Raw genomic sequence first — 23,186 nt, 5'->3', positions numbered from 1 at the left:
AAATAAGTAGAAAGTAAAAAGATACACCGTGCAAATATTAATTAAAAATATATATAAATAAATAAATAAATAAATAAATAAATAAATAAATAAATAAATATAAATAAATAAATAGAAGTTCATATTACATAGGAGGGATTAGTCAGGGCTGGAAAAAAAAAGAGAAAGCTGGAATGGACATATAATGTCAGAAAAAGTAGACTTTAGAGCAAGGAAAATTACGGGGGAGAAAGAGAAATATTACATAAAAATAAATGGGTAAGTTCACCAATGTGTCATAAAAAAGTGTATGTACCTCTTACACCATACACAAGAGTCAAATCAAAATTGAATCAAAACTTAAATGTTAAGACCTGAAACTGCAGAACTCTTAGAAGATGGGGCAAAGCTTTATGACATTGGTTTTGACAGTGATTGTCACTGAATGATTTCAGTGATTATCGTTGGAAACAACACCCTAGCACAGACAACAGAAGCAAAATTAGACAAGTAGGACTGTATCCAACTAAAAAGCTTCTGCACAGCAAACAGTCAGCCGAGTGAAAAAGCAGGCAACCCACAGCATCGGAGACAATGTTTATAGACCACATGTCCGATAAGGAGTTAATTTGCAAAGTATATAAGGAACTCATATCGCAGAAGCAAACAAAGAAACAAACTAGTCACTGATTAACTGAACAACTGAAGACTTGAATAGACAGTTCTCCAAAGAAGATATGCAAATAGCCAATATGTATATGAAAAGATGCTCAACATCACTAATCATCAGAAAATGCAAATCAAAACCACAATCAAATACTACCACATACCTGTTAGGCTAGCTGTTATCAGGAAAACAAAAGATAACAGGCGTTGCTGAGGACGTGGAGAAGCTGGAACTCCTGTGGACTGTCGGTGGGAATGTAAAATGATGCAGCTGCTGTGGGATGTAGTCTGAAGGTTCCTCAAAAAATTAAAAATAGAACTACCATATGATCCAGAAATTCCACTTCTGGGTTTTTATCCACAATAATTGAAAGCAAGATCTTGCAAAGATATTGGCACTCCCTGGTTTCTTGCAGCGCTGTTCACAATGGGCTAGATGTATGAAACAACCTCAATGTGCATCGACAGATGGATAAAGAAAATGTGGTGTGTACACACAGTGGAATATTATTAAGCCTTAAATGAGAAAGAAATTGTGCAGTACGCAACAACATGGATGAACCTTGAGGATGTTATGCTAAGTGAAATAAGCTAGCCATAGAAGGATGAATAGGACAGGTTTCCACTTATATGAAATGGCTAAGATAGTCAAACTCACGGAGGCAGAGAATAGAAGGGTGGCTGCCAGGGGCTGGAGAAATGGGGGTTTGCTAGTCAATGTGTATGAAATTTCAGTAATGCAAGATGAGTGAATCCTAGAGATCTGATGTGCAACCTTGAGCCTATAGTTAACAGTACTGTATTGTGCACTGAGAAATCTGTTAAGAGGATGATCTCATGTTGTGTTCTGATCAAAATTTCTTTTTCAAAAGAGTATTTCAAAAGTGTACGTACCTAACAACAGAGCTTCAGAATACCTGAGACAAAATAGAGCTGAAAGAAGAAATGGGTGATGATAGTTGCAAATTCAACATAGCTCTGTCAGAAATTGATAGAACAAGCAGATAGAAAAGCTGGAAGGATGTAGAAAAACTGAACAATACCATCAAGCAACTGGATCTTACTGACACTTATATAAAACATTCCTCCTCAGAATAGCAGAATATGCATTCCTCTCAAATCCTCGGAGAACATTCACAAGGTAGCTGATATCCTGAGATATAAGACAGCTAAAAGCAGTTAAAAGAATTGAAATAATTCAAAGTGTATTATTTTATCATAATGGGATTTAATGAAATATCAATAAGAGAAAGATAACTGATAAATCTCGAAATACTAGGAAGTTAAACGATGTGCTTCTAAGTAATCTATAGACCAAAGAGGAAGTCTCAGGGAAAGCAGAAAGTGTTTTGAGGTGAACAAAAATGAAAATACAGCGTATGACAATTCATGTGTAGCAGACGAAGTGGGGCTCAGCAGGGAACGCAGAGGCTAAGTGCTCATGCTCAAAAAGGAAGAAAGATCTGTAATGAAAATGAGCTTTCACCTGAAGGAACTAGAAAAAGAAGCGCAAAATAAATCTAAAGCCAGCAGAAGGAAAGACTTAATAAAGAGCAGATACCAATGAATTTGAAAACAAAATTAATGAAGAAAATCAATGAACTCAAAAGCTGTTTCTTTAAAAATAGCCATAAAATTGATAAATCTCTCGCCAGATTGACAAGCAAATGAGAAGCCACAAGTTACCCATATTAGGAGTGAAAGAGGCTGTACCCCCGCAGACCCCACAGACATTAAAAAGATGATAAGCAATTACTGCAAACAACTCCATGCACGGAAATCCCGCAATTCAGATGTATGGACCAAATCCAAGAAAGAACATCGTATCAAAACTCACCCAGGAAGAAACAAATTACCTAAATAGTCTTATATCCTTTAAATACATTTAATTTATAGTTGAAAATTTTACCCCCAAAAAACCAAAACCAAAGATTCCAGGACCAGATAGAATTCTGAGGCATTCTACCAAATGTTTATGGGGAAATAACACCAATCCTACATGGTTTCTTCCTGAAAATTAGAGGAGGAGGCAACTTCTCAACTCATTTTATGAAACCAGTATTAACTTTATGCTCAAACCAGACAAAGGTAGCATAATAAAGGGAAACTACAGGCCAGTGTCCCTCACAAACATAGATGGAAAAATCCTCTACAAAATATTAGCAAATTGAATCCAGCAATATGTAAAAATAATAAACCAGGTGGGGAATAGCCCTGGAACGCAAGGTATTTGAAAATCAATCAGTGTTATCGACCATATTAACAGACTGCAGAAGAAAAATCACACAATAGTATCAATTGACCAGAAAAAGCAATTGATGAAATTCAGTACACATTCCTGATAAAAAACTCTTCATCGAGGAATAGCAGGCCACTTCTGAACCTGATAAAGAACAAAACTCTGCACTAACATCATACTTAACAAAGAAAGACTGAATACTCTCGCCTTAAGTCTAGGAACATGGCAAGGATGTCCACTTCCACTATTCCTATTCAACATCATATTGGAATTCCTTAAAAAAAATTCTTAAAAAAAGAAACAAAAACGAAACGTTTGCAAGTTGTGATGAAACTGTTCCAGTTTGCAGACAACATGACATGTAGAAAAATCCCAAGAAGTCCACAAAAAAAACTCCTATAACTACATTGTTGGTTGGATTGCAAAACTGTATAGCCAATCTGATAAACAGGTGGTTTCTTATAAAGATAAATACACCCTTACCATATGACCCAGTAGACAACGTGGATGAATTTCAGTAACATTGTGCTCACTGAAAGAAGCCAGTCCCCAAAGGTTACATAGTGTGATTCCACTTACATGACGTTCTGGAAAAGACAAAATGATAGGGACAAGGAACATACCGGTTGTTTCCAGGGGTCAGGGGTGTGTAAGGAGCAGAGTGAAGGAGTTTTTTGGGGTGATGGAACTGTTCTATATCTGACTCTGTCCTGACAGTGATGGTGTTTACACAATACATGCTAAAACTCATAGAATGTGTACATCAAGAAAGTCTTTGATTTTGTATGTTATTTTTAAAATTCTGTTTAAAAATTATAAGTTTTCATGGTCAAAGTGAACAGTACTTGATATTCTTGTGATTGCTTATCTATTAACTAGATCAGCACTGTCCAACAGAAATATCTGAGGTGATGGAAATGTTCTAAATGTGCTGTGTCCAATATGGTGACTACAACATACCTTTAGGTACTGCACACTTAAAATAGAGGGACTAAAATTTTAATTTCATTTAAATTAAATTATCTTAAATAGCCAAGTGCAGCTAGTGGCTACTGCTATTACACCAAGCAAATATATTGTGTAATCTCATTGTAATACCAGACAACAAAGAAATTCTCTTATTTTCATCCATTCGTTATAGAGAGATAGAAGAGAAATATGACTGGCTTGTATTTTTTGACATCAGGATTTTATGATTTTTCCCTAGTTTTATAAACGCTTTATTAATAAATTTGATTAATAAAACACTGTTTCCTCCTAACTTCCAGGAGATGATGTGTGGAGGTGACCCTGAGGATGGACGTATAATGTCAGCAAAAGAAGTTAGTGGGTTTGGCATAGGAGTTTGTGATAATGAACCCGAATAAGGTTTGGTTTGGTTTTCAGTTGACAGATGTTTGACTGTTGTAGGTGCTGAAACCACTGTTTTCAACCACTGCTTTGGGCACTGAAGCTACAGTGTTCTCATTCCAGGACTAGAGTCGCCGTTGGCAGTCGGTCCAGGGTATACTGCGACATCAGGTCAGCAGGATAGTCCCCGTCCCCGCACTTCCTGGAAGCATGTGTTGGGCTGGTGGCTCACACGCTGGGGCCTGTAGGGGGTACCAGTACGACCCAGGCGTTCCGAGCTGAGCCTTGTGATGGAAATGTTTGGCTGGGATTTCTTTGCTTTCCAGTCCATCTGGACTGAGTTTCAGTCATTTCCCCCTCTTATTCATAGTTTTCTTGGGGAAGTATTATGGTACCTTCTTTTCATGTGTGTTTACTTTTCATTCCTTGGTTAATTGGAAGCACCTTGAGGTCAGGGGTTAGTTCTGGAGATACCGCTCCTTTGAAAAAATGTGGCGGCCTCTGCAACTTCCATATTTTTCCCCCCTGATTTCATCTTACAGAGGAGGAATGCAACCCACAGAGAGGATGACTTGGCCATAATTAAATAAGCCAGTGATTAGGCAGTTCAGTTTCTCAGCTCTTTGACCTTCTAACTAATTCCAGCTAGAAGAGCTCGAGGACTCAATGCTGGCGTATCTTTAAAGCAACAGAAATACTCACGATAACTTTGAAAGCTAATTGGGAAATACCACTTACAGGTGGATTTTCAGATGGAGTTGTTGCTTCTCAAACTGGGGGCATATTTGCCTCCGGGGACTGGGGCCCTGCACGGCAGGTTTATACAACCTTAAGGTCAACGTGGATGCTCTTGTAGAGGGTTGGTTCACTTGTAAATTTTGGAAAGTAATGTTGAATGGTGTTCAGTGGAAACCAGTTTTTAAAAATTCTACTATTAAGACGAAAGTGATCGAGAGTGTCATACGTGGCTTGTATGAATTTAGGCAGACTTCAAACAGGATCTTTTTTTTTTTTCCTGCATATTGCAGACTCCTCTGGGCATCTCACCACTATTCTGTGCAATTGAAAATACTAAGTAAAAGTGTCTGAGAGATATTCAGGTGTGTTTTCACCCAGTGAGTCGGACATGAGTAGTCCACAAATCCAAATGCTATTATCATAAAATTGCAATGGAGAAGGCTAATGTCTCACTTTCCCGTGCTTTTCCAGGGTTTTCTTACTGCTTAATATCAAAACATCCCATTTAAACTCATCTTTTTTTAACTGAAAGCTCACAGGCTCTCAGTTTTTCTCACTCAACTTTCATCTTTTCCTTCCTTGGTGTCTTTGAATGTGGATTAGAAGAACCGAGGGCAGAAAGATTATCTACCCCATGGTGTGGTATGGAAAATTGCACACCTGCCTCCTTCATTGATAGTATTGGATTCAGAGTGCATCTGGAGAAGCCGTGGGGTTTAATTTTCTTTGGATAAGTTGTGCGAGGCGTTGTGGAGTAAGGGGGAGATGTCTGCGGCGAGAACCGGGAGGTCCGGACGCTGATTCTGGCTTTGTTACGAGCTCTCTGTAACCGTCTTCCCCACGTGGACCCTAGGTTTGTCTTCAGTCAAATGGTAACATGCTCAGTGACTTTCAATGTCTCCTCCAGCTCGAAAGTGCCATTACTGTGTGTCCCTTATCCTGTGAGCACTAACCGATCCGAAGACGTCTGAGAACTGTGTTAAGTGCCACAGCACAGCCTTGTTCTTCACTGTGTGCTCATGCTGACGCTCTCTAATGCTTGCTGGGCTACCAGGTGTATTTGTCCTTTAAATATTCAGTTTCCTTGCCTATACTGTGTTGCATCGAATCCAACTTCAATTGAAATCGTTTCTTCCGCCAGAATAAAAATGCACGTAACTCTGTAAACCCTGGGCTAAAAAGGCCTTGAAAACTTTGGGACTTTCTGTTTTTGAAACCACTTTTGTTGAAGTTTTAACTTGCACCTTTTCCTCAGCTTCCGTGCAACCAGGAAAGTCTGATCTGTTCTTGGTGCGCAGGGATTTTTGTTGAGAGGGTTTGAGCCAATGTTCTACCCCGGGTGCTGCTTCGGACGTCAGACTATCACTATAGCACAGACAGTTGGATAGGTTCAGGCAAGTAGTGTTAGGTGTATGTGATGCTTCTAGAAATGTGCTTCTGTAGTATTCTCATATTTATGCTTAAATTTTGGACAGTCCCTTTGTGAAACAGGGAAGTACCTATCTCTGCATCCCTCTCTGTTCCCATTCTTTGTATCTTATTTGGTCGCTCACATACGCTCTTCCCTTGTCTCGGTAATGAATTCTCTCTCTGTGGGTGCCCCCCGTACTCTGTTGCCAGAGTCCCCTGAACTTTCAGCATCAGTAGCATCACCCCCTGTAAGAGCCTTTAATGCCTTTCTTCTGGGATTTCATGCTCTTCAAAATCTTACCTCAGCCTGACCTCTTACTCCTCGGCTTCTTCTCTCCTCATCCCCTTCGTGTGTCCTCCCACGTCTGCTGTGCGGGACAGACCACCCACTCTGCTCCAGGACGTCCTGTACTCTCTGCCCCACGTGGTCACTGTGCACACGGCCTCGCTGCCTGGGAAGGCATCCCCAGCTTTTCCCTTCCTCTCCCTCTCCTCGCCCATCTTTGGGGTCCCTTAACTCCTGCCTCCTTCCTGGAACGCTGCCGAATTCCTGCCATGCTTCCTTGCCACCTCTCCCTTGTATCAGGAATAACCATCTTTCTTTGTTTGCATGGCTCTCTTTCCCTGGTTGCCTTGAATGATCAGATGTTAATGTTAAAGTGTGAGGATAGGAGCTGTAACTTCTTCATGTTTCTACTGTCCTCAGCGACACGCGGAGTCTCAGATGTTACATGTTGTATTTAATAAATGTTTGTTGAGTTGAACTACACTGAATTAGGGTAGGTTTTAAATAATATTGGTACAGACTAGGATTTTTTTTCCCTCCCCTATTGGTACCATTTTGCAAAGAGGAGAGAGTCATGGCATCAGACTTCTGTCTGCATGGTGACAGGGGTGAAGTCCCCAAGGGGACGCTGAATCTGAACATATCATCAGTATACCTTCCCTCTAATGAGCTGCCATAAACTTTGAAAGACTTGTTTTTAGAGAATGTGGGGTCCGTGGAGAGGTAATGCTTCTTAGGGGAGAGAATTGCTAATGTATCTAATAAATGTCAGATGAAATTCATTGCAAATGTAAGGTGGGTCATTTTCTTATTCATTAAAAGACTCTTTTTTTGTTTGCTTTTACTTGGGGCGAAGGTAATTAGGTTTATTTATTTTTTTAGTGGCGGTACTGGGGATTGAACCTAGGACTTCATGCATGCTAGGCTGCTAGGCACACTGAGCTATACCCTCCCCCTCCAAAGACTCTTCTTAATCCCATTTGGGTTACCTTTCTTTGTTCCTCTCCCTCTCTTCCCCATGTGAACCCCCCGCCCCAAGCAGACCTGCCTCATGTCCCCCCACCTCCCTCCCATTTCCATACCTTGGTTCATACTTCTTTCTCCAGGTCATTCATTCATTCATTTGGCACAAATTTATATAGTGCCTGTTATTGACTGGGCACTCTTCAAGAATACATCTGTATAAAAATTTTTAATTAAAATTAAATTAAAAATTAAAATTAAAAATTTAATTAAAATTAAAAATTTTTTTAAAAGAATGCATCTGTAAACAACAAAGCATGCAAAAATCCCTCTCTTCATGGAGCTCATGTTCTAACTGACAGTACATCCTTTCTCTTCTGTCCAGTTTCTAGGACAGGCTTGCCCTTCCCTTTAAGCCACTCCTGATGGCTTCAGCCCAGATTCTTTTTCCTGAATTATTAGAGGCGCCTGTAACCTGTTCCTCCCCCTTGATAGACAACTGTCTTGTATTCTTGGCACTTTCTCGTTGTGAATATCTTGTCTCCTCAAGTGCAGTAGAAGCTTCTTGAGAGCGGAGACCATGTCATTTGTTCATGAAAAAGTTTGTGTACATACCCTGAATTGTGTACACATCTTACACATTTGCAATCAGGCGCCCAATGAATATCTTTAATTGATTTAAGGATATGGATTTAAGGATAAAGCTCTGCTTTATCAAGTACAGTTGCTCTCAGACCATGTTATACCCTTAGTCATCAAAGCGTTTTAAAGATCCTGCATGACTGTGTCACTCAGTGGAGCTTCTACTTAATCTTCTGCCAAGGAACAGTCACGTGCCAAGCGCAACCTCTGCCCACACCGCATCCACCGAGGAAGTCACCTCTGCGATGTTCTGTGTGATGTGTGTAAATCTTGACAGTAGCACCGAAGCTGTTATTCAAAGGAGCAGGAGGCGCCAGGCGGAGGAGGAGGGCTGCTGACGATGTCTTGTTGAACTTTGCACTTCTCTCTCCACCAGGCACTGGTATCTGAGACATCGGAGTGCCTTTATTTCTCGCCTTTTACTTCTGAGTTGAGGCTAACGAGTGTCCCTCATAAAACGCACCTTCTCATTAGTAGGACCGCAGACTGAGCTTGTGGCGGTGGTTTGGCTGGTCAGTTCCTCTCCTTTGCATGGCCGTTTGCTGATCGTCTGCGGCTGCGGCTGGAGGCCAGTCCATCAGGGGCTGGAGAACAGGGCACACAGGCAGTTTGCTACTAAAGGGACCCAGCCTGTGAGCCTCACCTCACTGGCCTCATGTGCCAACAAAGCTTCACTGGCTTCAATTCAAAGGTGAAAACTGAGGATAGGGTTTGTTAAAAAAAAAAATGTTGTTTCCAGTGGTTATTCATTATAAGAGGCAGTGTGGGTGGTGGTTAGAAGCACAGACTCTGGGGCATCCTGTCCCAGGTTCAAATCTTGCCTCTGCCACTTACAGCTGGGGAGGCTCGAGGAAGACAGTTAATCTCTTTTTGTTTTTGTGGGGCTTTTGGAGGGTGGGGGGAATTCGGTTTATTTATTTATTTAATGGAGGTACTGGGGATTGGACCCAGGACCTCATGCATGCTGAGCACACATTCTACCACTGAGCTGTCCCCTCCCCCCAATCTCTTTTTAAAATGGTGACAATAATAGTACTTACTTATTGGGTCCTTATAAGGCTCAGATGAGCTTCTATGCGTGGGCTCAGTGGACCCGCATATAGATGGAAACATACATGCTCAGGTATTAGAAAATTTGAATGCATTTTTCGTTGTAACTTTCCATTTGTTTTCTTTTGATTGTTGTTGTTGTTTCTTTTTCCACTTACTTAACCTTTTCTATATCATAGAGAAAACTTGAGTTTTTAGCTGTCAAGAGGTGGTCCAGGGACCTCAACCTTCTTCCCCAAAGGCCCTTAAAATGCTGGGGTAAAGATAATTCTATTTAGACCCTAACTTTTATATAATTACATCATTGCCTTCTTATGGTGCAGACCCTACCTAACAGGAAGGCGCTGAATTAGGTGGATTTGGGGGAAATTAGAATAACTACCAATGTAACCAGGCTCCTAGAGGGTTGGGTAAAGGTGCTGTGCCTTGGGAGGAGGCCCTGGTGCTGGGCTGCAGGCTGAGTCATCGTCATGGATGGGAGCCCAGGTGGCGTATCCGAGAGGAGACCATAACATTGGAAGGGAAAGTCACGAACAGACCAGTTCTGATAAGACGTATATGGCATGATTGATGTGGTTTTCCCTTCTATTTCAAGTGTATAATTGAGACCTGATTTAATAGCAGATGATGTGAAAATGTACTCTGGGGTGGACAGTGTGATGCAGTAGCCAACAATAACTATGACCAGCAGCCTGAGGCCAGGTGAGCACAGAGTCCAGAGTGAGGGAGGTGACGGTGCTGTGGGGAGACCCAGCGAGAGTAAATCTGGTTCTCCGTGCAACATTCTAAGAGGGAAATTGATACATTCGAGCAGGAGCAAAGGATGGGAAACTACAATGGCAGAGGATTTGAAAGGTGTCAGAGGTAGCAAGAACTGGAGAAGTGTATTTAATAGTGTTGGAATCAGATGTACCAGTCGGTCAATAATGAACATAGAACATGTGTACTTACTTACGGTGTCCCAGACGGTGGGCAGCCAGACAAGAGATGGTTTGGAACGTAGGCGTGGGATTATTATTTGTAGACGTCAGATGAATTATCAGACATAAGAAGGTTATACACTCTTTAGCTTTCCGAGGGCAGAATGGAATCACGGTGTGGGGTTGCAGGACTCCGCTCGGAGATGGGGACTGTCCCAGAGGGTGTGCCCTGGCTCAGACTAGACCCGTGCTCTGGGGGACGCGGTCCTTGAAGATGGGCTAAATTACAGGTGTTAAGAGAGGGTATGATCCTGGTGGGGCTTTAGCCTGGGGACCCTTCTAACTCAGAGATTCGGAATAGTCTGACTGAGAGATTCGTTACATCTGTGTACTCCCCAGCCCTGGCTGCATCCTGTGGTTCACGTTTATTGTCGGCTAGCTACTGCGTTCTTGAGGATGAGGGAGAATGTGCTGGGCAGACATCCTCGGCTACCCAGATCCACTTAGTTTCTGAGTAGCGGATGATTTGTCGGTATCTGGTTCCTCAGTGGCACTTGTGAGAAGTGCCTGCTTTGGTATTACTCGGTTTGGGGGAGTTTGGCCAGTGTCATTCCTAACACACCAGCGTTCACTTTGCTCTTACTCTTTTCCTCCCAGGCTCCATTTTTCTGCATTTAACGCAGTGTCTGCTCTACCTGTCATCCTCTCCCCTCTCCCCACCCCCACCCCTTTTTCCCTCTTGAGATGTTTCTGTGTTGCTCCTTGTCCTGCAAAGAGGGATGACTCATCTTCTCTGTGATTCCGCCAACATAGTTCCTCTGTGTGTACACGTGTCTGTGTGTGTAAATGCAATACGTACACGTGCGTGTGCATGAGCGATCCGGCGTGGGGCTCACCGCGAGCGTGATGCGGCACAGATAGTGCAGTGAGAAGGATGTTTTCACCCAGATCTGGAATGGATTTTTTTTTCTGCCTGACCGATCTGAGACACAGACATTCTAAGAAAGAAAAGAGAAAAAGCAGAGGAAGCAGCGATGTAAAAAAAAAAAAAATCCTATCAATCACGCCCCCACCCCCCACCCCCCGTGCAGTTTCGGCGCTGGTGTGGTGAGCTCAGGAGCACCGCACGCTGAGAACCGGCTCTTGACCATAGTGACCTCATTCCCAACGCCGCCTTCCTCGGCGGCGGCAGGAGCTGCTGCGCCGGCTCGCGGGCTGGCTGGGCTGCGAGCCTGCCGGCGGCGTGTCAGCAGTGACGAGACCCAGGCTTGCAAGGACTTGCCCGGCAACTGGAATTTATGACAAATAGCTCGCTGCAGCTAAACTTTGATCCAGGGTACAGTTGAACCGCCTGTTACACACAGGAGGGAGACGCATCCTTCGCAATGAAAACCCAGCCTTAAAAAAAAAAAAAAAAGAAAGGAAAAAAAACCAGAACGCATGTGTCAGGTTTATAATTACAGACTGGTGAGTATATATGATGCCTGATCAATTTTAACGTGTGTGTTTTTTCTCCAAGCATCCGGAGGTATGTGCCCTTTTACCTGTTTTAATGCTGCAAAGATCTTAGTTGGTGCTCAGTGCATGGGAGGGGGCCTGGGCCCCTCGGAGAGGAGGATGTGCCCCCTTGCAGCCCCCTGGGGCCTGGGGTACATTTGCAGCCCAGAGTCTCCACACCGCACAGACAAAGGAGCCTGTACCGACAGCCAGAGGCTGTAGCTTTTCTTAGAGTGATGACTCATTTCAGCTCACAAAGGATTCTGGGCAGGGTGATGAGAAGTCAGGTTGGCTGATCCGTCCCTATGACTTCACTTTGCAGAGAACAAGGCGGAAGAGGAGTGACACTGCAGAATCCCAAGGCACTGCAGTGGGAGACGGCTCAGGACAAGTGGCTGTGATAGATGGGCCAGGCACGGGGCGGGATTCCAGCTGTTCCCTGCAAATAGGGGAAAAGAATGCTAAAGGGGATTCTTTTTTTCCCCTAAAGTCATTACCAGCAAAGTCCATTCACAGAGCCTTTTAAAGGTGCTTTTTGCCAGTTTTGAAATTGAACTTGTACCAGTATCTCAAGCCCTGAATTGTAAGAAGTGCTGAGAGTTTTGGAAATATTTTTTTTTTTTTAATAGATCGACCAAGGTAAAGTACCAGATTCCTATTGTGTTCCACGTGCCCTCAGTAGCCAATCTGAAATGCTCATTTAGGATATTATTACTCGAAAGTTTACTCTTTCTTCTTATTCCAGATTCTAGGACGTCCGTTTCTGTTACTGGCTCCTTCTCGTGCCTGAATGCTACCCCCTAGCATGCACCAGGCTTTAGTGTCAAAGCTACCTGGGGGATGGAGCCAGTCCAGAAAGGGTCAGGTAGGTTTCCCCTGCTTTTCTTTCAAGAGTTGTTGTGTGCGAAGAAATATGGTAAAATCTCTATGACCCCTTTGGTAAGGGTACCCTGTCCTCTGAAACATGGTCTTGCCGTGATAACCTCCCCACAGCCTCAGTCTTAGGCAGCAGAAGTGCCCCGTGGAGGTGCCCACCGGGTGCAGCTCTGCCAGCATGATTCATCCCACAGCCTCCCTCGCGTCAGAGCTGCAGAGTCAGCTGTAGGATTTGCGAAGAGGAAGTAATTAAACTGCTTCAGATTTCCATCAGCAGTTACGTCTCTTCCACTCACATGCTGGAGGCATTCAGTACATATTGTCTGCAATGTTTCCTTCTCCATATAGTCCCTAAATTTGCTGTGTTATTTGGCCTGTTAACCTACACGCGATGCACTAAAACCCAAGAAAGCCTGATTTATATGCTCAGGGACTGTTTCCAGCACTAACATCAGATAGAGGTTGCTGTTAACTGCTAAGGAAGTAAGCATATTTCATCATAGTCTGCTTTAGGATTCAGGTTATTACCTAGCTGTTTTCTTACAACATCTATGGGCTTTTCACACAAAAGCTTTTTTTTTTTTTTTCAAATAATGCCATGGTAAAATTTGGTTCTCAAAGGTGCATGACATCCTACATTTCCAAAGTGAAACTTGGCAAATCTGAAAGCATGGTTTTACCACCTCATCAAATGGATAGTTTTAGCACATTTTATTTAAAATATTCTGAGCTTGTTAAATGTCATTTGTAATAATAATTAAAAAATTTAAAAATAATGCAAACCGCATATTGGACCGGCCCTCGAACATCTCTGCTCTTTGCTCTCATGCTCACCCCCATAGCTCACCCTTTCGCTGAAGGAAAGAATGCTTGTTTCCTTTCTTCATGTCAGAGATGTTTCTTCCTTGTGCATAGTCCTGGGCGTCTGCAAAGCAGAGTTGAGGATGTTGAGTCAGTTTTAAAGGATGTTTGATCACATCATACCATTTTGAGAATATAATTGCATAACGTCCCCACACCCATCAACGCTGCTCATCCTTAAAGACCCTGTTCAAAGTCTCCCTTCCTTTCTTTGACTACTTCCTCTGACTTTCTAAGACTTTCTCTGACTACTCCAACAGGAGATCATTTCTTAGTCCTATTATAAGAATTAATTTCTCTCAGTAGGTAGAATTATATATTCATAAATTCCTATTATAGAATTAATTTGCTAACCTTTCATGTATTTTCTTCTTATAGCTCTTCTAAGGATGTATGAAACAGTAATCTGAATATAATTGCTTATATTTTTGCACATCGATGCCGTGTTTCCCCACCTAAATTGTAAGCTTGCTGAAGGCAAGGATCGAGATTCCTGCCTTTCTTTAGAATTCCTCCTAGCTGTTCCCTGCGCTGGAAACCACTCAGTAAATAATTGATTAAGAAGACAGGTAGTTAAAAAAGCATTTATTTGTCATAGAGGATGAGAATGATCTATTTGTTCATTTTAATAATTTTCCTCAAGGTGGATTAATGCTGGAGTAGACTTCAGAAGTTAAGTATGTAACTGTCGAAATGATTGTTCTTACCTTGAGGTATGGTTACAGACAGTGCCTTACGCTACTTGTAAAGAGTTGTAATTGTTAAGGACAGATGTGAAGGTGAATCCCTTAAATATGATTATGGTCTACTTGAATAGGAAGAATAATATTATTGGACAAGCCATCCTTAGGTTAAGAGGATGCTAAATTCTGAAGTTCTGTGGGGAAGTCACTTTTTTGAATCCTACAGGATGTTTTCCACAGAAGAGATAACCATAATGGCTCTTTGCATCCCAGCTTCCACCAGAAATTATTTAACTCATAGCATCACTGATCTTTAGCACTGAGTACTTGAGTGCTGAGTTTCCTCTCCCTTTCCTTGGTAAAAGATGAGCCCAGCCAAACTCTTAAAATAGGCCAACTTCCTTTGTATCTTTGCAACTCTCTATCCATACAATTTCCCATCTTCTAGTGATCTTCTCTCTCCAAAGTCACTATGTAATGCATGTTTCCCATTCTCTTCCCGCCCAATAATATATCCCACATGCTGTATGTTTATAAATATATCCTAACTTCTCTGCCCTCAGGCATGGTTGCTCATACTCAGAGATGAGAATCAAGAGGTGCACAGTCTGATTTAACTAATTCATACTAGTGTAAGAAAGACCACTGCCCTCCTAGCCTTCCCACAGATGCCCCAGGTTTTTTTTTTTAAGGTTTTTTTTTTTAGGACTAAATGATTTTCCTATGAGTAGAAATTCAAACACCGTAAAAGAATAAATTGAATAAATTTAGATAGGCTTGGGGATGGTAATTTTAATACTAACCACTATTTATTAAATATCTGTTAGGTCTCGGGGACCATGTAAGCACATGACATGCATTATCTCATTTAATCCCCTCAACTCCATGAGGTGAACATCACTATGACACCTTACAAAAGAAGACACTGAGATGTCAAAAAATGGAATAATTTGCTCCAAATCACACAGCTCGTGAGGAGCTGGACTAGGCTCTGAGCTAAAAGTTTTGGTTGCAGAGTCCATGGCCTGTACCACTGTCTTGTAATGCCAGACTTTGGAGAGAAAAGTTATTTCTGGTACATTGAGTTGGGAGTTTTCTCTGTGTATATATCTGTCTGGCTCCTCCCTTTTTAATGGCGGTGCTGGGGATGGAACCCAGGACCTCGTGCATGCTAAGCAGGCACTCCACCCCTGAGCTGTGCCCTCCTCCTGTCTGGCCCTTTGTGCTCCTTCAACTCTGCATACCTATCTGTGGTTCTTTCAGTGATGGTTGGAAGGGGTGGTAGGTGATCAGTCATTGGGGAGTTGGTAGCAGCCATTCTGTATGGTTTTGTTGTAATTTGGGAGCTGTCAGCATGTGTATTTGAACTGTATTTAAGCAGGCCTTCTCGTTCTGTTACAGTTGTATTTTATAGAAATCAGTCACCGTGTAGTTGTGATGTCTAATTAGGTGAAGCAAAGTATACACAAGGCTGAGACTTGGGCATGGTGATTCTAATTTATGAAGAGTAGAAGAGAGTGACCCTGCAGATTTTAGGCTGCTTTGTTAAACTATAGTTGAGAAATGCCGTCAAAGGAATTTGGAGCATCTAATATGTCTCTAGTGTTAGGTTAGGTTCTTATAGATACAGAATGTGATGGCTTAAAATAGGGCTTCAGATTCTGTCTGCGTGATGCACTTATAATGAAGAAAAGGAAGACACGATAGTACACAGGACTCTTGTTAGCCAGGTGCCTTACAGAATTGTGTGACATCTGAGCGATGTCATCCAGGGCTGATATTTCATCATGATTTTATTGCTGATGGTAAATGGCCTTAACTTAGCCCTGGATGAGGGACTAGGGAGCAAGGAGGCTGCTGGAAACATCCTGGCAGGTAGCAGGGTCTTGCCTTGCCTTGTCTATGTGAGTAGTACCTACTTACTCACAAACATGTGGGTCCCTGAGGTATGGATAGGTTTTATTCCATAGTGCCTAACACGCATACACATATTTGGGTTATAATGTGGAGCCTTCTGAGCAAAGATTTGAGTTACTGAAACAGATAATTGGCCTAATGGCTCATATTTCCATCTTGACTTTTCAGCTGCAAATCTACTGCAGTAGCGGAAAGATCCAGAAATGTTCGATGTTCATGATTAGAGAGATGTCAGTGGTCATCCTCGGGGATGGGGACGACAGCTGCCTAGCTAGGGACTTACTGCCCACTGATTGCCTTCTCTGTCTGATTCTCCACCCTGTGTGGCTTGTCCCTCTCTGCTTAACTATGACAGTTTTTTATCAGTTGTCAGATCTCAGTAACAAGAGTGACAGCTAATGGGACTCATGAACGCTTATAGACTGGGGGGGATAATGGGTTTCTTCTGTAAACCAATGAACCTACTGATTTGTCATTACACCTAGGACATGTCTACATTAGACAGACTGCTGAGCAGACCCAGGTGGCAGGTGGGCGTTCACCCACTTGTGTACGTGTGTGTATGTGTGTGTGTGCGCTCGCCATCTGCCGCCACAATCGCTCTTGTTTCACTCTACTCTCGTTAGAAGTTCCTTAGTAAGTCACAGCTAACAGACACCATTAACTGTGGTATTATTAATGGGAGCCTCTTATTTACATTTTCTTTTGAATTAAAACAATTTATTCAAATAATAGCTTAGGAATTAGACCTACTTTAAGAGAACTCCTTCAAATGTTGAAATAAAGCACTGGGGAACTTCAAAAAGCTGTCAGAGAATTTCTAAATGTTCTAAAACTCTTTTTTACAAATACCCACTTTATTGCCATTGATTCATGCAAGGAAGGCTCAGCCTTAAATTTGTAAGATCAGTGGCATTTAACCCAAACATACAGTAAACTGGCGAAACTGCCTTTTTCAACTCCACTTTCCTTTTAAAGGGCAGAGACAAACATTTGAAAGGCAAGTGTAGTAATTTGGTTTCAAAGGAAAGCCGCTTACAACGAAGCCGCCTGTGAGTTAATGGGAGCTGTATGTTCTCCCCTCCTGAAAGGATGTTGTGGTCTGCAAGGCAGTGTATAGGAAGGCGATAGGTGGGTTTTTTTTTTTTTTTTAAGAACAGTTAAAAAAAAAAAAATATATATATATATATAGTAGTAGTCTGCCTGTTAAAAGAACCGAAAACAACATTTATACATGAAATCCGGTTTAATAAATGGAACTAAATTGTAAAACATAAGATTTGTCTAATGCTCTGCCTCCGAGAAGCTGTTCACTTAACCTCAAGAGAGCTTGTGATTTCCCCAGGCCCAAGGGTACTGAAGATAAAACTTGACATGTGTGTTGTTCTCCAACTGGCTTGTTGAGAGGCATAGACCTCTCCTGTCTCTGTGCTTTTTACAGGCATGTTTGACCTTTGACCGTTTTTATGAGTCAGAGTATCTGCTGCATGTGGTAATTTTATTGGCATCTGTAATTTTAACTTTAGAGTTAATTTTGGCGGTCCAGAAAACAAAAACAGGCACACTTTGGTCCTGAGGAGCACAGCTGAGGAGACTTTGAGTTAGAAAAGAGTAAATTACAAAGCCTTTATTACATGGGAAAAAATGAATAGACCAGCTATTTCACTATCCTTGTCAAAATTAAAGCCTCCTTTTTCAGATGGGTTGAGCATTAAAAGAGTTTCTCCAGCAAGATGGAAATAGAGGTGGACGTGAGTACTATATTAAGCTTTTATGGCAGAATTTTGCTGCATTGATACAGAAACATAGAATTTGAGAGCCCGAAGGAGTCTTTGAAATCATTTGTGTGTGTGTGTGTGTGTGTGATCGTAAGTTTTATTAGTCTTAGGAGGGGAATATTATCAGTAATTTCTCAAATTAAAAAAAAATACAAAACTACCTACCCTCTTCCAGATGAGGAAAAAGACAGAATGTTAATTGCGTTTTGTTATAGGAGACTGGGCCCTTCTCAAAATAGCCCCTGAAAGCCTTTTTACATTGGGAATTTCTCAGTGATAAATCAGTACACTTTCAGAACTGCATTTGTAAGTAGGTTGCTTTGGTTCATGAACTTCATTAGGGTCAAAGGTAACTCTTCAATCCAGAGTACAGAGTGAATTGATGGAAAATAGTATTTTAAAATAAACAGGAAAACAGGATAATTCAAACGGAGTGCTGGTACTTGGAAGAAAAAAAAAAGGATTATTTAAAGAAGGCTTAAGATAGAAGAAGGGTACTTTCAGGGCCGTAGTTCCTTGTGATGTGATTCACCTGGAAAAATTATGGCTTTCCTTTTTTATACAGTTGTATGAAGATGAGGACTTGAACATGAAAGGAAATATATTTATGTTTGCTTTTCTGGTGGGGATCTTTTGGAAAGCTCCAGGTATCATCTGGGAAGGGATGAATGTAAGTTGTCATGGAAATCACGTCTTAGTTGAGTTTTCCCCCTCGTATGCAAAGGTTGGGGTGGGGGGCAGGGATGGTACAGAGAACCTAAATTAGTGACCGGGAAAAATGTCATTCAGAGAGGACAGGGCTTAATTACAGTACCTCTTCTTTTCCCTCCCTTCAAATAGAACCAAGACAGAAACAATTTTGAAACTCAGGTGCCAAAAGGGTTTAGATAGCTAATAGGCACTCAAATGGATTTCTTGGAGGGATGAATTATGCGAGAGAGAATTTTTGGAAATAATTCCAACTAAAGGAACTGGCCAGATGTTGTAAGGGAGAGTAGATAAAGGGAGTTAATAGTAAAAATGCATGTTCATGATAAAGATACTTCTGAGGTGGGAGATGAAAGACAGAGAAAGCTGGTATAGCCATGATTTCTGCCTGTTGTCCCAGACCCTCCTTGTCAGTTGCCTAGCAATTGTAATAGTCACCAGGTTGTTCCCCACAGTTGCACAAGAGTGATTTTCAAACGCAAACATGTCATGTAATTCCTCCATAGAAACACATGCAGGGTTCCTATCAAGAGTGAGATCTCAACCTTCTGGTCAGCCAGGATCTGGTTGCTCTCCACCTCACCACCAGCTTGCTCCAGCTGTGCCAAAACACAGCCCCAGTTCCCCCAGCTCAGCCCGCTGCTTCATCCTGCACATGCTCACTCCCGCCGCTAGTGTAACCTCTGCATCCTGCGCTCCCCTCATCACCACCGGACACATTTATCTTTGTCCTCATGCCTGTCAGCTAACTAGTACCTTACAGGAAGGCAGTGTCCCAGTGTGCACTGAGGTATCTGAAATCTAACGTTAAATGCTTTTAAAATCAAAGAAATTTACTTAGCATTATAATATTGTCATGTCTTCTCCGATTTTTAAATTCATTTAACAGAAACGTATTGAATGCTTACTCTGTCCCAGGCACTGTGCTTGGCTTTATCTGAATCATCCTGGATTTGACAAATGCTCCCTGAGGACTGTACTTAAATGGATGTTTCTAAGAAAATAAAGCTGAAATAAAACCTATCTACCCCTTCTTTCTAGAACAAGAAGACAGAATTATAGCAATCTAGAAAGAATTGGTTAACCCACAAAGTAACTGTGAGCTTTCACAGGAGTTGTCTTTATGAATGTGTTCAGAACTAATTCTAACAATAGAAAAACCCATCCTATAAATTATAGACAAGTAACAAGTCATAGTTTATGCCAGTGTGGCAGTTTCTGTAGATAACGGTGACCACCAATATTTTAGCAACAATATTTTAGCAATATTTAGCAGTATTTACATTTCCTTGTTTTCTTCTTTGACCATAAATGTGGTCCATTTTCTAGTAGCATATTTTAAGAATGACTAGTTGGCTCCTTAAGTAGGTCTGATACAAGATCCACAGAAAATCATGGTAGACTTGGATAACGTGTTAGGTTGTATTGATCGGTACCTATAATTCCTTTTATATAGATCTTAAATGCATGTCTTAAACCTCACTAAATATATAATTATTTTCTGTGGTAACTGCTGTGTTTTGGGGGGACTGTTGTTCATGAAATTAATAGTGGCAGTCTTAGAAATTGCATGGTTAAGTATATTTGAGCTCTCACTAAATTGATTGTTTTGCAATTATTTAGCACAATATTGAGTAAAATCACAACCCTTTAAATGCCCCGAGCAATTTCTTGGATTATAATGTTATAAACAGATATTCATTCATTCAACAAACACGTACTGGGTGTCTGGTGTGAGCACTGCATTGTTCTGGGCACTGAGAATGCGGTAAAAATGGGCATTCACGTTTCCTTCTGCCATGGAGCTTGTATTCTCATGGGTGAGACAGACAGTGAACTGGTGGTACACACAAACACACGTGCACACATTTCAGAGTGAAGACGGTAGCTTGGTAAGACCCTGGTACCAGTTCCAGTGGAGGGGTGGGGCTCACTCCACCAGCAGTTGTCTGACACCAGCTAAGTGACCTACAGCTCACCTCCGTTCTGACACTATCTACCTGGAAAGCATCAGATCCCGTGGGTTGAGAGCTCAGTTCCGCAGAACTGCCCCCGGCAACTTCAGGTGCCAGTTGCAAGCCCACATTGTCACCTGTGCTTATGAAAGACTGGCAATAGACTGAAGGTCCCCATGACCCCCTCCTTGGGTTCAGGAATTTGCTAGAGCAGCTTACAAAACTTAGAGAAACATTGTGCTTCCTGGAGAGCCAGTGTGTTGTAAAAGGACACGACTCAGGAAAAACCGGGTGGAAGAGGTGTGTAGGGCAAGGTGTAGGGCAAGGTGTATGGCAAGGAAATGGAGCTTCCACGCCCTCTCCAGGTGCCCTGCTCCCCCCAGATCTCCACGTGTTCACCAGCCTGGAAGCTCTCCAAACCCCATCCTCTTATGGAGGCTTCATTACATGAGCCTGGTTGATTAAATCATTAGCCATCAGGGATTGATTCAACTTCAAACCCCTTTCCTTCTCCCCGGAGGTCAGGGGGCAGGACTGAATGTTCCGGCCCCCTAACCACGTGGTTGGTTCTCCTGGCTACCAGCCCACACCCTTAGGAGTGGGTCCAAAGTCACCTCACCGATGTAACGAGACACCTTGCTTTCTCGCATCACTTAGGAAATTCCTAGTGTCTTAGGAGCTCTGTGCTAGAAATACGGACAAGGACCAAACATCTATTTCTTATTACAAACCACCATATCGAGTCACATGAGAGAGAGGGCCCTGTGGTGTTGGGACAGCATTAGATGGGGTGTCCAGGGCAGAGCTCCCCGAGGAGGCCCCGTCTAAATGGAGACCCAGAGTGGGAGAAGCAGCCTGTCCAATGGAGACCTGCACCAGGAGCATCCCGGGCTGGGGCTCGACCAAGGCAAAGACTCTGAGTGGAGAAAAAGCTTGATCAGTTCAAAGAACAGGGGGAGTTGAGAGCTTGTTGTGGGAAGGAGGTGGGGAGGGATTGGGGGATGGGCCTAGAAGGGATGGACATGCTCAGAGCCCGCCGGCCATCTAGGCCTGGCGAGGAGTTCCAACCTCCTTCTCGGCGCAGTCAGCAGTCACTGTAGGATTTCATGCAGGGATCGGTGTGTTGGGTTTTTCTAAGATGACCTGGCTACTTTGTGGAGAAGGGAGTGTAGGGTGGGAGGGAGAGCTGGGAGCCATCAAGCCATTATAACGAGCCAGGTGAGAGGTGCCGGTGGTGTGGGGCGGGGTAGCATGGGAGATGGGGCGGAGGGAAGAGACCCAGGAGACACTTGGGCGTAGAGGAGACGTGATGGCCCGTGGGGCTGGGGGTTGGGACAGGAGTGAAAAGTAATTTATCTTGGGGCAAAATAAAAATGAGAGGACTTGGATAGAGTCACTTAGCGCATCCAAACTCCATTTGGTTCTCTATCCTGAGTGAAAAGTCATTGCACATGTTCAGTGTTTTAGTGAAACAGCCTTTCAGTTGCAGACACATTTCAGAGACACGTAGAGCGTGCTTGCCCCTTAGAGTTGGCTGCAGTGAATGAGAAGAAATTAACTTAGAAGATGGCTGAACTTTCGGTATTTGTTACACTAAACAAATAATTTCAGCTAAAAGCATAAGGACAAGCATGACCTAAACTAGTTAATTTTGCTAATTGTCATTTCTCTTTTCACAGAGAATTTAAGTTCCTTATAACCTATACAAAATCAGAAAATAGACCTGCTTTTTTTTTTAATTCATATTTTTGTATCTTTAATCTTCTGAAAAGTCCTTAATTATGATAGGCAAATTCTAGAAGGTGTTAACCTCCCAAATGATACACAAGTCCAAAGGTTCTGGAATGTTCTTTGATCTCCCTGTTTGTCGGCCGACCCCACTGTCCTTTTCATCTGACTTATAAAATCCTTCTGGGTGCCTTTGAGGTCCACGTGGCCAACTCATCCAAAAACCTGCCTCACTGCCCCTCGCGCTCCCTTGTAGAAGGTGGCGGGAGGGAGGAGGATCCACAGGAGGGGTCTTTACAGAGGCAGTGGCTGAGCCACAGGCCACCGTGGGGAGGGAGATTTGAACAGGGGTAGCTCCAGACTCCCACCTCCGCTGGCTCTCACCATCACCGCTAGTGCATCTTTTACACAGAAGCCTTTAGAATGAAGGTTTGTTTGCATGAAGGGTGCAACGCTTTCTAGGTAGTAGCAAACTTGCCCGCTGAGATGGTCCCAGCCCACATAATTCTGCCATTTTTGAGTCACCAGTATGAACTGACCTTCACCAGCCAGTGAGTGAAACTCACAACCCCCTGTAACGGCACCAAAATTCCATGTTCTAGCTTCTGCCCAGCGCTGCCCCATCAGATAATTGCAGGAATCTCTCAGAGGTCTGTCTCTTTATGATACTTCCATCCCAGAGGCCCCAGAAGTCTGTGGGTTCAAAGTTAGGTCAGTTCCTGGTTTCTGCTGATTTTTCTCTCTGCTGGACATCTCTTCTGGATTGGAGTACTCCCTGCTCCCTCTGGCCACTGGGGAAACGTCTCTCTCTTCTCTTACCCACCTTGCAGAGAATGGAGCCACAGGAGAGCTGATTGGAGCCCTGAAGGATGCAAGAGAGAGGGGAGCATTGGACTGAGCTGGGCTTGGGGAGGAGAGGGGTCAGGCCTTTGCCACTGGG

At 42.8% G+C, this 23,186-nt stretch overlaps 1 protein-coding gene across 6 annotated transcripts in view; it reads left to right on the top strand.

The window, feature by feature from the left end:
• STOX2 (storkhead box 2) overlaps positions 1-23,186 on the top strand; it is a 173,427-nt gene that overhangs the window by 133,489 nt on the left and 16,752 nt on the right. Inside the window, exon 1 of one of the 6 annotated variants that reach the window (XM_031440329.2) lies at positions 9,391-12,605. The exons of the other annotated variants lie outside the window; for them this stretch is intronic. Coding sequence (XP_031296189.1) covers positions 12,581-12,605 — 25 coding nt within the window. The 5' untranslated portion in view covers positions 9,391-12,580. Of the gene's footprint in view, positions 1-9,390; positions 12,606-23,186 lie in introns of those variants that run through there. 6 annotated transcript variants of the gene reach the window in all.

This window comes from Camelus dromedarius, chromosome 22 (assembly GCF_036321535.1).
Source record: "Camelus dromedarius isolate mCamDro1 chromosome 22, mCamDro1.pat, whole genome shotgun sequence".
Lineage (NCBI taxonomy): Eukaryota > Metazoa > Chordata > Mammalia > Artiodactyla > Camelidae > Camelus > Camelus dromedarius.
This window is presented reverse-complemented; position numbering and strand designations above follow the sequence as displayed.